The 20,343-nt window shown below is 47.0% G+C and overlaps 2 protein-coding genes across 2 annotated transcripts in view; one reads left to right on the top strand and one right to left on the bottom strand.

Annotated features, from left to right (window-relative positions):
* Nucleotides 1-20,343, bottom strand: part of QTRT2 (queuine tRNA-ribosyltransferase accessory subunit 2) — a 144,406-nt gene that overhangs the window by 57,586 nt on the left and 66,477 nt on the right. The window lies entirely within an intron of this gene.
* The window catches only part of DRD3 (dopamine receptor D3), a 45,222-nt gene that overhangs the window by 10,387 nt on the left and 14,492 nt on the right, over nt 1-20,343 (top strand). Inside the window, exons 3-4 of the mRNA XM_025477142.3 lie at nt 7,820-7,932; nt 18,017-18,159. Of these exons, the coding sequence (XP_025332927.1) occupies nt 7,820-7,932; nt 18,017-18,159 (256 nt within the window). The remainder of the gene's footprint in view (nt 1-7,819; nt 7,933-18,016; nt 18,160-20,343) is intronic.

Here is a 20,343-nt window from a genome sequence, read left to right as displayed (position 1 = left end):
ATGCAGGGAGTCCGATGTGGGACTCGATCCCAGGATCATGCCCCGGGCCAAAGGCAGGCGCTAAACCACTGAGCCATCCAGGGATCCCTCTATTTTTCTTCACCTTAAATATTTGCCTGCTTTCTGTGGACCTCAGAAGCAGATAGGGTATCTCAATGAGAGAAAAGAGTAGTTTGAGCCCTTAAAGGGACTATGAATGTATCTCAGAGAAGAGCACAGCATTATTCTCACTAACTTATCTAATGGTGGTACAGTTTGAGTAACTGGCCTAGTAATTACAAGCTTATACCTAAGAGCTCCCTTGAAAGAGGAAAGGATGCAGTGTTGACCACAGCACAGAGACCACTGTAGGCTTGAGGGCCCCCAAGAGGACAGCACAGAAATGAGAACACCATGTGGTAGCCACATTAACTGCCAAATTCACAGCTTCCTGTGCTTTGATTTGAATACATCTATCTTCTTTGAAGGAAATATTGGCTCATACTGGCCAGATACCTTCCCTCGAAGGAAATTTGCCTAATTTTTCCAGGCACCAGTGTGTATGGCTATAAACATTGGAAAACTTTACTAGGCATGGCTTAAACAAATAGGAGTAACTTCTCTCACACAACCAGAATTCTGGAGGAAGGTTGTTGGTGTTGCTTCAGCTGTCCCATGGTGTCATGAAAGACCAATCTCTTCTACCCGTGGCAAACTGGCTTACTTCCTTATGCTCTTCATAGGGTGGCTGCCATGGCCCTCAGCATCATGGCAGTATTCATAAATAGGATGGGTGAGGACAGCAAAGAAGGAAACGGGAGGAGCCCTTTCCTGGGACGCCTGGGTAGCTCAGTGGCTGAGCATCTGCCTTTGGTTCAGGTCACGATCCCGTGGTCTTGGGATCAATTCCCACATCAGGTTCCTCTCAAGGAGCCTGCTTCTCCCTCTGCTTATGTCTCTGCTTCTCTCTCTCTCTCTGTCTCTCATGAATAAATAAATAAAATCTTAAAAAAAAAAAAAAAAAAGCCCTTTGCCTGGAGTGCCTCAAAGCATCCCCTAAGGGACTTCACTTAAGTTTAATTAGCCGAAATTGGATCATAAGGGAAGGATACAGGGGAGGATAGAAAAGAAAGTGAAAATATGGGTTTTACTTAAAAAGAAGACGTGGTATGGGGAACTGCTGTGAGATAGACAAATAAAATGTCATAGGACATTGTGCTTCTGGAATTCACCAGGATGAATGTTACCCTGCACAGCATTATGCTATGAGAAAGACTCAGAACTGGGCGTCAGAAGTCTTGGAATCAAGGGAATAAGATGGAGGTGACAAGCATACTTAACCTATCTCATAGCTTGATGTTAGGCTTCACCATTGCCAATGGAGAAAGTGCCTTGATAACTAAAAAATGTGAGCTATAAACATCTTAGTTAAGACACTTTTAACATTAAGTAAAAGAAAACTTAATTCTAATTGACTTAAACAATAAACAGAATGCATTGTTCTTTAAAAGTCCTGTGGTAGGGTGGGCTGCAGGCATAGTTTGAGCAGGATCCCAGCTCCATTTCTCTACAGTTCTCTCAGCTTCCTTCTATGTGTTGACATTATCCACAACATAGGGCAAGCTATAGACCTCACATGTGTGCACCACACCATTCACACCAAGACAGAAAATCTTTGTCCAGAATTTCTAGTAGAAGTGTCAAGGAGTACTTTGATTGGACTGGCTTCTGGCACTTGATTTTCTCTAATCACTGGATAGAAGAGTTGGTTTAGCACACGGAAGGAACACATCAAAGACCTGCTCAGGAATTTCATGGATTCCCAGTGGAATTCAAGGACTATTGCAATGAAGGCAGAGGACAGCCAGCAAGTACATACCACAGTGGCTTTCACCGTACCATTCTCATCATTAAGGCACACAGGAGCGTGGGCTTGGCCTGGGAGACTAGCAGGGGCTGGTCACTGACATTCATCAGTTTTCTTTGTCCTCAGGCCTAGCAGAGGAATTCAGGATGAAAATCATGCAAGTAATCTCAGGGTAGGTTATATGGCAGAGGGCCCTCGCCTGGCTCTCTTTAATTCAGCTTGCCGCATTTTCTCGAAAACTCGCTTCTGTGCCATAACAAATAGTTCTATCTCTGATTCCCTCTCAAGTTTTTAATTTCCTGCTTTAGAAGCTGCAGTCTGTGTGGAGCTCCCTCTCCAAGCACAAACATCCCATTTTGTTCCACTCGGTTAAGCACCTTTTGTGATGTTTAATGCACTTATATCAGGGCAGAAAGGCAACGCAAGCAGCCAGAGGAACATTTAGAATACTAAACTCAGAATACTTGGGTCCCAGTGTGGACAGGAAAAAAGATGTGAGAATAGAGTAATATAGACCAAGCCAAAAAGAGTGGGGGCGGAGGGGGGGCATTCAGACAGAGAGTCCCACCACAGGCAGTGATCAAGGTCAGATAGTGATGATGGGAAAGAGCAACACTATTTTGGGAGAGACGAACCTTTGGGCCTTGTAATGACATTGATTGTTTTTTTTGTTTTTGTTTTTTTTTTTTGACATTGATTGTTAAAAATAAAGGAGGTTCTGCATTTTCAATGGGTTCTCCCATGACTCTTACACATCTAAACGCATCTAAACTTTGAGCAGTTCTGAGCAAAACCTTTATTACAGAGAGCTGCTTGTTCAAAATACAGACTGCTGGGTCTACCTCAGATCTACCAAACCCGAATTTCCAGGGGAAAGTCTGCAGTAATTGTACCAGTTCCCCTCCCCAGCCCTGGGTAATTTGTGCAGGCACCTGGTCACCTGCTACAAACTGACATTTAGGAACCACTAATCTATAAACCACCCCCCATCTCACAGATGAGGAAATTGAAATTCAGATCATTGGATCCCCTATCTTGCCTCACAACAATCTCTCTGCCCCCCAAAAAGATTCCAAACGTAGCAAACAAAAGTGGACTGAAGAGGCTAGAGAAGTCCATTTTTGTGCCTTGGACACCTCCCCAAACAACTAAAAATCCATCTGCTAGAGCAGGAATTCTTAATCAGGGGAGTCCATCAACTTGGACGTAAATAAAATCACTTCTTTATTTTCACTAAACTGAAATTTAGTATTTTCTTCAAGTATGAATATAGGCATTAACCAGAGCAGAAGAAATCCTTAGTGTCACCAGTTGAAATCACAGATATTTATATTTTCAAATCACATTACAATTGTCGCAGATACCTTGAAATACCATTGACATTCACCAGTACTTTGAAATCATGAGAATTTTGGACCGGTCGCTATGTTTTGTTACTTAATGCATTATTAAAGAAGCACATATATTCAAATACTTTGGTCATTACATTTCAATATAATTGGTATTCTTTGTGATCCGTTATATTTTATTATATTCACTTAAAAATATTCTTCTGAGAAGGGAACCATGAGACCAAAGGGATCCATGGGACACAGAATGCTCAAGGAGCCCTGCTTTTAGGGATGACCATTTCTGAAGACAATATCATGCCCCTGGATCCCAGACCAGTGTTTCCCAAACCTCCTTAGGAAGCAGAAGAATTCACTGGAGGGACTTATTATTCTGAGTGGGGCCTGGGAATCATTTTGTTTAATAAGAGCCTTAGGTGATTTGGGAAATGCTGCCTTATAATCAGTAAATTTGGGAAATGCTGCCTTAGGCTGTGTCTGTTGGAAATCAATAGCCAACTTCAGTACCTGAAGACACTTTCTTGCTTACTCCCACCTTCTGTATTGCCAAAGGGAGTTAGTTATATTCATTAGCAAGTGAGAGTTAACACCACCTGGCTACTGAGAATTCTGTAGTAAGCTACTCATTAGAATTTAGGAGAAAGGTAAAATCATGTCTCTAAAGAGCCCTAAACCCATCAGATTTTGGTCTTGCTTTTTTTTTTTTTTTTTCTGCTTTAATTTCAAAATTCCCTTTCCCTTTTATGTCCCCCCCCACACTCTGCCCTTACCTCACCATCTGCACTGTTCTCATTGTATCACAGTTATTTTCTTAGTGTCTCTCTCCTGGGCCCTCTCTTCACCCACACCCACTCACAGGTGAGCCCCCAGCAGTGGCGTGGCAAGGTGCTACCCACTGAAAAGCAAAATAGAGCGATCGGGAATATGAAGAATCTGAAATTCCAGCTTCTTTACCAGCTACGTGTCCTTAGGCAAATCACTCAACCGTTCTCAGTCTCCATTTCTTTACCTATAACATTGGAAATAATATTTACCTCATCAGGTTGCTATGAGACCATGTGTGAGAGTTGCTTAAGCATGGTGTTGGCCCTTTGCAGCTCTATGGACTGCTTACTATTATTTACTTGATGTGCAGGACTCCAGTAATTTTTTTTAAGTTTTTCCATTACACGTGCCACCAGTTAGAGACTCACCTTAAGGAGTAAGCTCCAGGGAAGGTTAAATGATGGCATCTTAGTGGGAGTTACTTCAATCTGCTGATCAGATCATTTGGGGGTTTTTTTTGTTTTTGTTTTGTTTTGTTTTGTTTTTTTGACACTTAGCTGAGATTAAGGAGAATGGGACTTTTTCTAGCAGAATTGGAGATGGGAGAAGAGGACAGTCAAAATAGGGTGGCACAGGAGAAGCCAAGGGACAGCTAGAAGGGCTTTGGCCCTGCGGGGCAAAAGAAGCAGGGTACCAAAAACCTTGCCAAGTGTGTGCTTTCACTAGACCCCAAGGCCAGCAGCCACCTCTATCTTTTGCACTATTTTTGGAACTCTGTGATGAAGGCAATCAGAGAGAAAGGAGTGCCATTTCCTAGAAGGGAGGTGATGCAGCATGTCACACAAAAATCCTTGATGAGCGCATGGTTTTCTCCCTGCCCCTTGCCTCTGCCCATTCCCATCATTTTCCAACAACTGCCCCCTCCTGACTCGACGCTCAAGCATAGCAGGGCAGGTCACAGCCTACATTCCAATGCCCTGTCTGCCTCTGCTAGCTGTGCCACCCCCGGTGAAGTACTAGACCCTTTCCCAGGTTTTGTCCCTTTTTCTGCAGTGAAAACAGTAGCCACCTGTCACGGGATTATAAGCAGCAATAGAGGCCTTGTATGTAAAGTGCTTTGTAGAACATCAGACTTTGTAAGCATTCAGTAAACGTTAGCTAGTAGTATTAATACAGATTATGTCAGAGACCATTCACTCTTCCAGAATATACTTGCCCGCTGGGTACTGCTCTAGGAGCCGAGGATGCAACAGCAAACAAGTCAAAGTCCCTGCTCCTACAGAATTAAGTAACAGCCATTTACTTTCCTAGCAAGTAAGTATATAATTTGTTCCCAAAAAGCTTTAAGAGCATATACAGTTAAAAACAAATTCAGTTTTCAGAATCTAAACTTTCAAAACTATAGAAATTCCCCAAATGGGGATCCCTGGGTGGTTCAGCAGTTTAGCGCCTGCCTTTGGCCCTGTGATCCTGGAGACCTGGGATCGAGTCCCATGTCAGGTCCCTGCATGGAGCCTGCTTCTCCCTCTGTGTCTCTGCCTCTCTCTCTCTCTCTCTCTCTCTCTCTCTCTCTCTGTGTGTGTGTGTGTCTCATGAATAAATAAATAAAATCTTTAAAAAAAGAAAAGAAATTCCCCAAATGGGTCATGTGGGTAAGTGACCCATGGAAAAGTAAGTTCTCAATAAACATTAGATTGTATTAACGATGTTAAGACCTCATGATGATCTCTGGTTATTTTATTTAAGAATACCTTGCTCCTCAGTCATCATATAAATTCTTCAAGGACAGGACCCGAAGTACATTTTTAAAACTTCTTAAAACACATAACAAATCCTCCTTCTATGAACTAAGTATCAGGGGCTTCACAACTACTTGCTTTATGAATGAATGAATTAACTAATTAATTAACTAACCATCAAATAAACCCACAGCAAGCACTGGAGCTTGCTGTCGTCATAACTATCCTCTCTCACCTACATTTTCACTCTCAGCTTACAGACACAGACAGATTTTCACAACTTTGCAAAACAAAAAGTGAGGTTTACCCAATTTAATACATAAATTACGTAATAGACACATGTTAAAATGAGACCTAGTATACAAAATTCAACCTCTGCAAGAAGCTTTTACAGCATACAACCATCCTATGTACTGAGAAAACCATCCTTTATTCTCCTGGATCCCTTAAATCGTAGTGCTATTATGACTATACAGTTCCCTTTTTATGAGTTTCTCATTCTCAGAATTCCTATAAATTCATATTAGGCCTTATTTATATAAAGCCAAATGGCTGAACTAAAAGAAAGTGAATCTGCAACCTAATGAACAAAAATAATGACTTCTTCACTAGTTTGAACTTTTCATTGTTGCTTTTCAGCAAAATATCTTTGGTCAGGGTTTCTCAAAATAGAGTCTGGAGATGACTAACTATAGGGCTAAAATCAGATGCTGAAAAGAAATAAATCTAAGGGGAAAGACGTGATTGGGGTGAGAGGCTTTCAGAACCTTTCTTTAGTGGGCTAAATCAGGAATGAACAGGAAAGTGTCCTGGCCATGTAATAAGAATCTTGGGTGACAAAAAGTCACCAGAGCAACAGCACCATCTTTACACACTCTCTCGTTTGCTCAATATCTGTTTTTCCCTTAAGAAGCTACTTTAGAGGCTACTGTACCTATTTTTCACTCCCGTTCCTCTTAAATAGCCATCGGTCCAGCCCAGCAGGGATATCATGAGCATAGCTACAGCTGGGGGCATGAAGCTTCATGGGGTTTCTCTTTGAGAACCATAGTCACCGCAGACAGGAAGCTGGCAAATGCACAAAGGCCTCAGGACCCAAGAATTGGAGTCTATGGACACTCTGAAAGTGACAATCTCCCTGACATATCGCTCTGGTTTGATTAGATGATGTTAAACATTTCAAAATAAGATAGAAATGTGCTAGAATCTATATTCAATTACCTAAGTTCCTGACTCTGTAAGCATTACTGGGAGGAAGTTTCAGAGCTTGGAACATACGTGTAAATGCGTGAAGTTGGGACTGTCCTCACTGGTGCTATGAGTGGTAGAGAGGACCTGAGCGCCTTTCCAATGCCCTGGACCCCTTCCCCACCCCCACCCCCCAGCTCCTGGGAACTGAAACCAGGGTGTTCAAGGCAGGCACACTGGCACAGACTTATTTCACAGAGGTTCTTACAGATATGCTTCCAAGCTTTAAAAACAGAAGCCAGCTAGATTTTCATTTTAGAGGTAAGTTCTATGACAAATGTGCCCTCTGCTTATTTCCTGAGTATATGGTGAGCTTTCCGCTGTGGGGAGGGCTTCAGAAAGGCAGTGTGGGCACAGTGCACACATCTGGCTCTCACCCAAGCTCTTTCACTACCAGCTGGACATCTATGGGCATCACTTAACCACAATGAGCTTTAGTTGCCTCCTGAGTTTGAACTAGATCAGTAATTCTCAAGCCTTGGTGGATGGGTATGGGGACAGGGGGAACTGGAGGGAGTATTTAAAAAATGAAAATTCATTGGCTCCAGCTTCAGAGATTCTGACTCAGTTGGCCTAGAGAAGGGTTCAGAAACTGTATCTTTAATGAGCACCCCACTGTGGACCACACTTTGAGAGACATTGGACTAATTCCAGCTCTAATGTTCTAACATTCTGTGAATTTGTCCTTCCTTGAACAACCATCTTGAGCAGCCGGGCACTCCCTCAGCGTCTGCCTGCCCTTGGCAACAAGAGTACTGACCACATGGAGGGTATGTGGAGGGTAGCCTCAGGAAGACAGCAGAGTTGACTGGGTTTTGTGGGGGAGGTGGCGGTGGGGGGGCTATACTAACAGCCTTGTCTCTGCCGCTCAGGTGACAGGTGGAGTCTGGAACTTCAGCCGTATCTGCTGTGATGTTTTCGTCACCCTGGATGTCATGATGTGTACAGCCAGCATCCTGAACCTCTGTGCCATCAGCATCGACAGGTAGGGCTGGGATTCCCCTTCCAGCAGGTTCAGGCTGCTAGGTGGTACAGGAAACCAGCCTGGGGAAACTGCTCCTGCTGTGTATGATGCCCAGGCTTTGCCTTGGAGGGCCCTGGGGTCTCTGCCAAGTAGGACTTAATCACTAGGACATTTTCTCCTCTCTCTTTTTCTTTTAAACTATGATTTGCAGTAGAGAAGGGACCCCTGTGGCAGGAGAAAAACAATCATCCTATAAGCTTTCCTGGCCTTTCCTGCTTCCCAGACCCCTAAAGAGGATTCTGGTTTTGCCTTTTTGCCATCCTTTAGGGCTTTTGTGATTCCTCATGGAGAGCAAATGAGGGATGGAGGAGGGGGAACAAGGCCAGAAGGTGAGTCAACAAGAGTTGGGAGGAAAGTTTCTTGTGACTATTTTGTTGCTTTTTTGGTAAAGTGGAGGAAGAAAGGAGGGGGAAGAGGGAGAGAAGAGAGAAAACCTTGGGAGGATTTGCAAGGAGGCAGAGAGGAGAGAAGTGGATGGGAGAAGGGCAATCACAGGAACTATGGCTGTGATCTAGCTATTTATTAATATCCTTCATAGAGTTTAAGGTAAATAAGTAAACAATGATGTTCGTTTTGAATTGCTTTTTGGTTGCTGGTGTGGATCTTTGTGATTGTGACTCAAACTGGCACATGTTCCACCTGAGTGGCATGGCTTTCCATCCCGAGGAATGAAGAGTGTGCTGCCCTGGTCCTGGGGCACCTCTCTTCCTCGCTTCTCCTCTTGTTGTGTTTTTTTCCCTCTTTTCCCTTTTCCCAGCCTGGGCCTTGGACGTCCCCAGGGCTCCCCTGGACATCTCCAGGCCCACAGAGAGCCCTGGGAAAGGAGTTTGCTCTCTGCAGCCCAGGGCCTCTGTTGCCACTCAAGGGCCTCCAACCTTCCCTTCTTTGGGTCCCCTCTCACTGTCCTCCCCACCCACTGTCCACCTCTTCTCTGTCCTCCACTCCTCCCAGAAGTACCATATACCCACTCCTTAGCCTGAACAGGGGAGCCCAAACAAGGTCTGCCAATCATTGAGAACTTACCACCCAGTGCTAAGGCTCTGACACACACTCACTCCTTCATTCTATCTTCACAACAACTCAACTGCTACTATTGACTTCATTTCCAGTTTCTTAGGGGAAGGAAGGAATTTGCCTAAAGTCACATCCTCATAGGGAGCCGTGCCAGCACTGGAATTCATGTCTATCTGACTCCAAGTTCATAACCTCAGGCTTTGTGCTAAACCTCCTCAAATCTCTAGCTACACCTCTACGATCTCCCCTGAGTTTCAAGCCACCTTACCACCTGGATAGCTCACTGGCTCCTTAAAATGTTAAAAGCCAAACCCTCAAACCCTCAAAGCACCAAACCATCTTGACTTGATCATCCCTTATTGGCAGCATCATTGCCTCATAATCTCAGGTTTGGTTCCACTCCTCTCTCTTCCTCATCTAAGCAGACAAGGCTTATAGACTCTATTTTTGCCATTTCTTCCCCAAATTTGCCCCTATCTTTCCTTTCTTTTTTTTTTTTTTTTTTTTTTTTTTTTTTTTATCTTTCCTTTCTTACCGTGCCTGCTTATTTTAGGTTCCTATGACCTCTCACTGGACTTTTACCACAGCCTCCTAACTGGTCCTACACGCCACTCTCAGAATTATTCCCCCAGCAATAAAGTCCAAATGTTCATTGCGCTCCCTCCATGGAGCACTGTCTTCTTCGCCATCTCCTTGGCCTGTGGAATAAATGTTAGAATTACCTTCCCAGCCTAGGATTTTAAGTTTTCTGCACTATGGCCTCAATCTATCTTTCATTCTCGTCTCTTTCTGGGTTGCTCCATGGCCTCTCTTCCTTCAAAGTCTACCATACCCTGGCCCACGAAGCCCTGGCAAATTTCTACCACTTGATTCCATTGCCCCTGAACTCTCATAGTGCTTTCTCTGTAACTATCATAAGGCATCTCTAGCCTCCCTTTAGCTAGAGGTCCTAAAGCAGGTCTTCCTCATTTCCCCTCCTTTGACATTTACACACCCCCACCCCCAGGGTTGTGTCCTCTCCATCAACAGCCTAAACTCCCTTTCATGTGCTAAGTTGAGAATCTTGAATAACAACCAAAGAATGAACCTGGAAACCCCACCCTCTAATGATACTACTGCAGACCATCCATCCAGCGAACTGGATAGTCTTTTGACTTTTATCACTTGATTGGCTCTCCAACTGAGAAAGAAAATCAAAGAACATGGCCAGAAGGCTGGGACTCACACCATTAAAGAATGTGTTTAAAAATAAAGGGAGATAGTTGCATAGTTCTATAAATACACCCCAAAACACTGAATTGTACGCTTTAAATGAATGAATTGTGTGATATGTGAATTATATCTTGATAAAGCTGTTTTAAAATGAGGGGATCGTTAGGGATTTTATAATATTTTTAGCTCTCTGAGAATAGAACTCTGCTTATAACATGTAAGCCTTTTGTGTGATTTCCGGACATTTAGTACCTAAATATATAAGTGACATAAGTAGCAGCCTGCATCTGGTTTGCTGTATCATCACCTCTACCACCCAAAAACTCTTACAGTAGTCCTAGCTCTTCATCACCCATGTGCCTCCCTGCTGTGCCAAGTACAGACGTTGAACAAAGAATATTAAACTGAATCGAGTGGTCCTTGCCTGAGGTAGCCAGGGTTTAGAGCACAGATATGCCCCTTCAGAAAGAACATGAGCGACTGGGTGAAGATGAGCCTTGGAGCAGGGAGCTTAGAGGCAGCCCCCCTCCTGGCTTCCCAGTTCCCAGCCTTCCTCTGTACTCTCTTAAGATTGTGCCTCCACACTCCACCCACACACAGTCGCACACGTGGGGCCTGCAGGTGAGGTGGTACGGGCTGTGTCCCGCACAAGCGTTTGGGAACTGAGTTCAGCCAGTGTTTCTTTGCAAACCTTGAGTCGGCCAGGAGAGGGTGCCTTTTTCCAACCTGCACGAGAGCACCATTTCACTGGCAGCAGCTGCCCTTGACATACACTTCCACTTTTCACCACAACCAACAAGAATAAACCTTGAATTGGCTTCTGTCCCATGGAGGAAAAGCCCCAGAATGCATTGCCCTCACCACCTGAAATCTGAAGAACAAGCCATGCCTTGGCCCCAAGGGAGAAGGAAGCTTTCTTCTTGTATGTTGACATGAACCCATCCTCATCAAACCTAAAGATGGAGCCTCTTCTCTGTTCTAGGAGTGAGACTCGGCCTTGGAAAAGCTGTCTCCATCATCCTTCACGGCAGCGTGCAGTACACAGCATTAAATTCTGTTCATGGGATGCCAAATAGCTGGTCAATTCATTAAAAATGCAGTCATTCATGCAGACCTTTGGTCTGCACACAATGCTACTCACCAGTCTGACACACTTGACCAAATGGATTCAGCATTTTTTGGCCATGAAGCCCTGGTATGTAATAACAGGGTAGTAAGAGCTAGGAAAGGAAACGAAATGATAAAAAGAGGTTTTGAAAGCAAGTAATACTATTGTCATTAGATTCTTAGGCATAGCCCTGGATGCTTGGATTAATGCTGCCTTTTCTTTTTTAAAAAGCACAAAGCCCCTACCACCACCCCCCCCCTTGGCGCCTTGCCTCCCCAGGGGGCCAGCCCCCTCCCACAGCATCCTGGGTCAGAACTAGCTCAGGGAGAGGGCTGAGAAAGTGTCAGAGGAGGAGGACGCGTTCTGATCGGTGAGAATTAGAGTCCTCCGCTAGGGGCCCAGGAATAATGCAACCAAATTCATTCACCAGGGAGTTCTTTAAGTGGCTCTCAAATGGCACCCATCACACAGGCAAGCCTCCGCGTCTTTGCAGCAAGCACAATAGGTACCAGATGAGTCACAGGCACCTTGGATTTTTCGTTTGCATCTAAATAAGCACTTTATATTTGCAAAGGGCTTTCCAGTCATTTGCAAAAAGCTTTCTCCTTCAACAATTCCACGAGGGGAGTCCACAGAACTAAAGATTTATTGAGCCCCCTGTCTGACCAAATAAAAGGTGGTGAAAAGCAGCCCGCACAGAGCTCCGGGGCTCATTAAACCCAGGCAGGGAGTTAGACTCCGGCCCTCCCACCCAGGCCAGCCTCCTTCCTCCCCCACTGCCCACTTCCTGAGGGGGCACCCCAATCGGTCCCCCCCACACACACACACCTCCTGCCCTAGGACAGGGCTTCAGGTGGTCACATTTTGCCAGGATCCCAAGACTTTTGGTAGAGTGACAAGCCTACGACCCCCAGTCGCAGACTTGGGAGTCAGAGATGTCACAGAGGCTCCCAGGGGCTCCCGCAGCCTCTTGGCCGAGTCTGGGGCTAGAACCCGGGCCTCCCGACTCCACTACAGTGAGTGCCCGTCACTGGCCGCAGTAGGGCGAGGGCACCAACGGCGCGCCCCTGGCCATGCCAGCACCCGCCACTGACGTGCTATTTCCTGAAGTAGAAGAAGCATATTGCCCACGTCTTCGTGCCCTGGCTCCTCCGGCTCATCTCAACTTGCATGAGTCTAAACGCAGCTACCATTTCTGGAGCACAACACGGGCCAAGCAAAGAGCTTTTCACTATTGCTAACCCTCACGATACCCCGGCAAGATAGGGGTGTTATCCTCACTTCACAAGTGAGGAGTGTGAGGCTAGACTGTGTAGCCTGCCCAGCTCACACCACTGGTAGGCGCGGGAGTCACAATGCAGTCACCCGGTCACCGTCTTTCTTGAACAGCCCAGAGCTGCAGGCCGCAGGGGCGCCTACCACCCTCTGGGCCCCCAGCTCTGGAGCCCCCCCTGCTGCCTGGCAACCCCTCTGGGTCCCCCAGCTCTGGAGCCCCCCCCCCCCCCCGCTGCCTGGCTACGCCCTCTGGGCCCCCAGCTCTGGACACCACCCCACCACTGCCTGGCTATGCCCTCTGGGCCCCCAGCTCTGGAGCCCCCCCCACCTGGCTACGCCTCTGGGCCCCCCAGCTCTGGAGCCCCCCCGCCTGGCAACCCCTCTGGGCCCCCCAGCTCTGGACACTCCCCCCCCCGTAACCCCTCTGGGCCCCCCAGCTCTGGAGCCCCCCCCCCCCGCCTGGCAACCCCTCTGGGCCCCCCCAGCTCTGGAGCCCCCTGCTGCCTGGCTATGCCCTCTGGGCCCCCCCAGCTCTGGAGCCCCCCCCCGCCTGGCAACCCCTCTGGGCCCCCCAACTCTGGAGCCCCCTGCTGTCTGGCTATGCCCTCTGGGCCCCCCAGCTCTGGAGCCCCCTGCTGCCTGGCTATGCCCTCTGGGCCCCCCAGCTCTGGAGCCCCCCCTCCGCCTGGCAACCCCTCTGGGCCCCCCAACTCTGGAGCCCCCTGCTGTCTGGCTATGCCCTCTGGGCCCCCCAGCTCTGGAGCCCCCTGCTGCCTGGCTATGCCCTCTGGGCCCCCCAGCTCTGGAGCCCCCACCGCCTGGCTACAAAATCCGCCTCTACCTCCTAATAGCAGTGTGACCCGCAGCAAGGCCGTCAACCTCTCTGGGCCTCAGCTCCCCTCACTGCTCCGTGGAGATCATAGCAACAAGAGTTAGCACAAGGATTAAATAAGTTAATCTATGTGAAGCACTCCAACAGTTGCCTGGCATAGAGAAAGTTGACATACTTGTTTGTTTGATCAATACCTTCAACGTTCCTTTTAAGGTTCCCAGGAGCAAGGGGACAGATACCCATAAATGCATGGATAGGAAGAATCACAGATCCCTCGGGGCCGGCACCGCAAGATGACAACAATAACAACACTGGTTTTTTGGATGCTGAATAGGTACCAGGCACGGTGCTAAAGGACTTCGCAGAATAATCTTTTTTTTTTTTTTTTTTTTTTTTTTTTTTTTTTAATGCATGAGAGACACAGAGAGAGAGAGGCAGAGGGAGAAGCAGGCTCCATGCAGGACTGGATCCCGGGTCCCCAGGGTCACGCCCTGGGCCAAGGCAGCAGCTCAACCGCTGAGGCCCCGGGCCCCCCCGCAGAGCTCAGCTTAGGCAACGTTCCTAACAGCCGTCTCCTGCTGCATCGTTTCCCCTAAGGTGCAGATAAGGACACTGAGTCTCAGGGCAGCCTTAGTGCCCCCCGCCCCCCCCCCCCCCCCCAGGCCACACCGCTAAGCGCAAGAACGGGGATTCCCAGCTCCCGGGCTCAAGCACCTTGCGCCCCGCCGGGGTCCTGGCCACGCCAGGGAGCGCGCAGCGAGCCAGGGGAGCCCGGGCCAGGGGGCGAGGGGGCGAGGGGGGCCCGTCCGGGGGGCCGAGGCGGAGCAGCCGGCTCCCCTCCCCCTCCCCGCCCCCCACCCGGCCCGGGAAGCCCGCAGGTGCGCGGCGCCGGCAGCTCTCGCTGCGTTAGGGTGCCCTCCGATGGCCGGCTGCGGAACTGCACCCGCTGCGACCCCGCGGGCGGGCTCCGGGCCGCGCATCCTGCGCGCAGGCCTATCGGGGGCGCGGTGCTCCCCGTTGATTCCAAAGTTTCCGTCGTGTCTCCCTCCCCCACCAAAAAAATACAAGGAAAAAAATGAAACGTGATGATGCTAAATGTATTTCATCTCTCACCTCTTCACCCGAGTTAAGGATTTCCCGCACTGACTCACGTGCGTCTGCAAGCTGCGCTCCCCTGGTCCACATGCACAGTTCTGGGCTCCCCTCCCCGAGGGCTTGATCAAGGTAGCGTGGCCTGGGAATCTGCATTTTCACAGGCCCCTCTTCCTCTTCCCCCCCCCCCGCCCCCGCCTCCGCCCCAGGTAATTAATAGACTCTAATTGGGGGAAGTTCTGGGAATCCAAAGCGGTCTCACAGAGAATGCCCCCGCTCATGCCACCTGTCCTGAGGGAGCCCTCGTCCCCACGAGGCCTCAGAGGCCCTGCAGCGCCCCTGAGAGGGAGCGGGGTGTGCAGGAGAGCTGCAGACCTCAGGTGGGAGACCGGGCTCTTCCGCCCCCCTGTGGGACCTTGGGGTTCATCAGGTACCCTCTCTAGGTCTCCTCCTCTCTACCGTGGAGCCCGTGGTCCTTAACTCCACTGAATTAACAGGGACTTCTAAGGAGTTGCTGAACATGAATTAAAGTGCACCTGGGACGATGCACTCAGCGGTGTGCTGGGAGCCAGCTCATGAGGACTCGCAAGAGCTGGAAGGCAAGATTTTAGGAATTTTTTGAGCCAGGGATTAAATCTTTGGTGTAGCTTTAAATAGGCAATGGTGAGAGTATTTATACCATGAAAATTGACAAATGGTACAGATGAGAGCTGTTTTCACCTGGAGAACCAGTTGTTAGCTATTTAGCAGCACAGCACTGAATGTATGCGATGGTCAGGCTCCTTTTGTTTTTTTTTGTTTTGTTTTTTTTAAGATTTTTATTTGTTTATGTGACACAGAGAGAGAAAGCACAAATGGGGAACAGCAGACAGAGGGAGGAGAAGCAGGCTCCCCGCTGAGCAGAGAGCCCGACATGGGGCTGGATCCCAGGACCCTGGGATCACCACCTGAGCCCAAGGCAGATGCTTAACTGACTGAGCCACCCAGGCACCTCGGTCGGGCTCTTTTTCATCAAAGGGTGTTAGGTGAAGAGAAGGTAAGGGGACAACTGCAGGTGTGGACAGAAGGAAGCCTTTCCGACCCCAGCTCCCATCAGCTGTTTGGTCACCAGAGTGGTTTGGGCTCAAGGCTAAACCTCTCTTCCAAGGCACCTGTGGGATCACTGCTGGGGGCCAGACATATTTGACTCGAAGCCCAGCCCACTGCCCCAGCAGTGTCTGAAGTCCTAAGGAGAGTGACAGGCCTAGAGGAACACCAGGTACTACTCGGCTGCTCCTTGATCAAAGGGAGGATTTACAACACGTGCATCAGAAGAGGGGAACTGAGTTCTCACGGCCCCCTTTGGGGTGGATGCTTGGATCTTTTTTTTTTTTTTTAAGATCTTTTATCTATTTATTCATGAGAGACATGGAAAGAGAGAGGGAGAGACACAGGCAGAGGGAGAAGCAGGCTCCATGCAGAGAGCCCGATGTGGGACTCGATCCCGGGACTCCAGGATCACGCCCTGGGCCAAAGGCAGGCACTAAACCGCTGAGCCACCCAGGGATCCCCGGTTGCTTGGATCTTAATCTGACTTTATTAAACACGGACCTGTTTCTCCCTCTTGAGAAAAAAGCTACCTCTGTCACACATCACGGTACCAAGGTCAAGTCCTGTAGAGCTGACTCTGAAGCTGCTCTTGTAGAAATAAAAATCCTAACACACAAACCCTAAAGCCAGATGCACAAGAGGTGATGGCACAGAGAGGAGCACGTGTGCCACAACCCTTCCAACCCAGGGTCTGTTCTTCCCTTCCTCAGCCCCAAGCCTAGATGGACACACAAGAGGAGCTAAGAAGGATCCTGCTCTGAATCTGGCCTTTAGCTTCCGTGAACCCTGAAGATGACAAAACTTGAGCCACAGCTACACACACTAGATTCCTTGAGCTTGGTTTAGAATTGTCCTCTTATGGGGAAGGCCTTCAGGATCCACGAGGCAAGCAATCAACAGCTTCTTACCACTTGCTTGGCACAAGGACCTCTGAGGAATACCAAGGCTATCACATGTTTTGAGTCACCAAGTAACAAATCATATGGGAGCTACGTCTCTCCAGCCATAAGGCATGCAGTTGTCTAGCCTCCTTATTGAACTTGCCCAGTCTCTTTTAAGGGATTACCTGGTTAAGCCAGGCCCACCCAGGATAATCTCCCTTTAAAGGATTAACTCAGTCTATTGATTAGTTATCTAATCACAGCAATGACATCACATGTTATTCTCAGGTTCAGCCAACAGTCGATGCAGAGGATTGAATACGGGGCAGGAATCTTGGAGTCCATTTTAGAATTCTGCTTTTCTCAAGCAGTTTCCAGCTGGGGGGTCAGGGATGGGGAGGACATGATGAAATCTACTTTTAGAGCCTGGCAACAGGGACCAACCAGGAGGCTGTGGCCATCACAGGGAGCAACTGGTAGGAAAGAGATGCATGGATAAATGGGGAAGACATAAAAAGCATATGTATAGGGCCAGCTATCTTTCTGCTCAGTAGCTGGAAATGTGTGAGAGGAGTTGCCACAGAAAAGACAACATCCAATAACACGAGGAACTATGCATTGACCGTGCAAAAGCATGTGCTGTAGACCGAATGTTTGTGGCTCCCCCAAATTCATATGTTGAAATCCTACCCCCCAAAGTGATGGTATTAGGAGGTGGGAACTTTGGGTGATGATGAGGTCATGAGAGTGGAGCCCTCACGAATGGGATCAACGCCCTTAGTAAAGAGACCCCATAGGGTTCTCCTTCGCCCCTTCTGCCGTGTGAGGCCACAGTGAGGAAACAGCCATCTATGAACAAGGAAGTGGGCTCCGACCAGACATTGAATCCGCCAGCGCCTTGCTCTTGGACCTCTCAGCCTTCTGAACTCTGAGAAACAAACGTTTGTTGTTTAAGCCACCGAGTCTATGCTATTTCTGATATAGCAGCCTCAACGGACAAAGAGAGCATGAACACTGGATTTTGAAATAAGCCTTCACTGGATATTACTCATCTCTATTTTTAAAATCTCCACCACTTGGAATAGTTGTCACTATGAGGTTTAGAACTTATATTAGGATGCAAGCAGGGGTAAGCGTCCTCTTTGGGCACAGTTCTATCATGATCTGACAAAGCATGGGAGAAAAGTAAAGGCACACAGACCAGCACCCAGGGGCTCGGGGGGTCAGAGTATGTGATTACAAGTTTCAGGTATGCTGGGCCTCAGCCACCACCAGCAAAGAAGCCTTCCAGCTGCCCAGTCTGTTCTTTACTAACTTTATTCTTCTCCTTTTCCCTGCTCAGGGAGTTCTTCATCCCTCTCATCTCAACCTTTCTACATTTTTACTCAAATACCCTTTCTCTCTTTCTCCAACCAAACTCTTTTTCTCCTGCCACACGTATCACCTAGATTAGTTCTCTAGGAACCTCTACATGAACTTGTCTTTTGAACAATTCCCCCAACCCTCCTCCTCACATCTGTCCCTCTGTGCTTCCTTTCACAGGTACACCGCGGTGGTCATGCCAGTCCACTACCAACACGGCACAGGACAGAGCTCCTGCCGGCGCGTGGCCCTCATGATTACGGCCGTCTGGGTACTGGCCTTTGCTGTGTCTTGCCCTCTCCTCTTTGGCTTCAACACCACAGGTAACAATGAACACCCCTATGGTTGGTTCAGAGCACACCTGAGAGGCCGTGGGGGGTGCTTAGCCTGGAAATTTCTGACCTTGATCAGCATACATCATAGTGAAATAGGGCTGCCATGGACAGCAAAGCTTTGGGTTTTGATTGAAGTACAAAGAAAAAACTTCATCAATTACGGGCCCGTAAAGTCTGGCCTCTCCTTATTTTGAAAGAAATGTCACGGTATTCATTTGAAGCAATGTGCCAGTTAAAAAATTAAACTATATTAATAATTCACGTGAGATTTGCTAATGAAAAGAGGACAGTTCACAATGGACTTACAATGCAAAATAACATTATACAAGCCCTCAGACAGGATATATATTTCTAATTTTTTACTAAATAAAAATCATTTCTGCATCTGGGAACTAGTATAGATCCCTAAATTATTGGAGACTATATTTCTTTTATCTTGATACACAAAAAATTCTGGCTGAGATGGTTGGCATGTGGTACATCTTCTATTGGATGGATGGATGGATGGATGGATGGATGGATGGATGGATGGATGAGCAATGTGAATATCTGAGATGTTTGGTTTTTAGGCATAAGACACCGATCCAAATTTACACCTCATATGGATCAGTGCCTTCTTTGGCTGTTCCATATACGTCTTTCAGCCTCAGGAATTTCATGTGTTGAGTGAAAACTATTAGCACATATAATAAAATTACAGGTATTGACAATAAACACTGAGTATTTGCCGAGAACTAAATGAGTCATGTTCTAGTGTTCATCTGGATTTGTTTAAGTCCTACTATCTTCCAAGTTCATTAGTTTCTAGTATATATGTCACACAGCTGTGCATTTATATGCATACAGGTATTATATATAACACCTTGCATATAAATATGGGCAAATCCTAATTTATAGAGAGTCATCAAAGACTCATCTGCTGGCCAATGATTTCAAAGTCAAAACACATTTATGAAGCCAGATAGCAGCTCTGGAGTAAGAAAAACCTCCATTCAAACTTCAGTTCTACTACTTACCAGCTGTGCTCCTTGAACAAGTTAAACTTTTCTAGGTTTTCTTATTGATAAATTTGGGATAATAATACCCTAAAGCATAAACTTGAGCAAATTTAAATATATAAACTGAGTCTCTATATTTAGTCAGAATGTTTCCAACATTTATTTTTATATATGGCCCCCCTGCCAAGCAGCCCAACAACTTCATTTCTAAAAACGCCATGTTGTGTTTGAACTCTTCATAATACATGACATATCAATGTATGTATCATACATCTTTACTCACTACTCTTCAGGGCTGTAATAAAACTGTCTATATCTTTGCATGTGATTCAGGAGATTTTTCAAAGCAAATTTCAGCTCTATATGGTGTTCACTTTAATCACTGACTTTAGAATCTGACACTACATATGATATAATTCCATGGTACTTGCTTCATAGAGCTTTTTTTTGTGATTAAGTGAGGATTAAATTGGAATAACATGTAGACCTGCCAAACACACACCACACGCTCAAGGTCAGGCTTCTTGTCTGCTACGTTGAAGGGTAAGTAGCTGAGTTATCCAACAAGTATTTGCCTAGTTAACTCAGGGTGTTCCTAAAACAGGATGTTACTATCACGTTTGCATTACTCTTTACCATTAGTTACTTTGTCATTTTCACTGACCACACTTTCTACACACACACATGGTTGTGGACACACACATATTCCCCAAAGCAATATTTCCTAACTCTAACATTTCCAACTCTAAGAGGCTACCTGGTGTTAAAATGTTCTTTTTGATGAGTGTTAAATATGCTTTTGGGGTTAGTCTGATAACTAAGCCACCTTCTATATCTTAGTTTCTATACAAAAAATATTATTCTTTTTTTTAAAGATTTTATTCATTTATTCATGAGAGACAAACACAGAGAGAGAAAGAGAGGCAAAGACACAGGCAGAGTAAGAACCAGGCTCCATGCCTCCCCATGCAGGGAGCCCAATGCAGGATTTGATTCCGGGTCTCCAGGATCACGACCTGAGCCAAAGGCAGGCGCTAAACCACTGAGCCACCCAAGGATCCCCCCAAATATATTATTCTAAGTTAGAATCTGTAGTATGGGAACTCACTACCACTGGTAGACCACTGCACTGCTTACCCCTAGCCGGCAGCAAATCCCCACCAATACTCACTCA

Source organism: Canis lupus, chromosome 33, assembly GCF_003254725.2.
Source record: "Canis lupus dingo isolate Sandy chromosome 33, ASM325472v2, whole genome shotgun sequence".
Lineage (NCBI taxonomy): Eukaryota > Metazoa > Chordata > Mammalia > Carnivora > Canidae > Canis > Canis lupus.
This window is presented reverse-complemented; position numbering and strand designations above follow the sequence as displayed.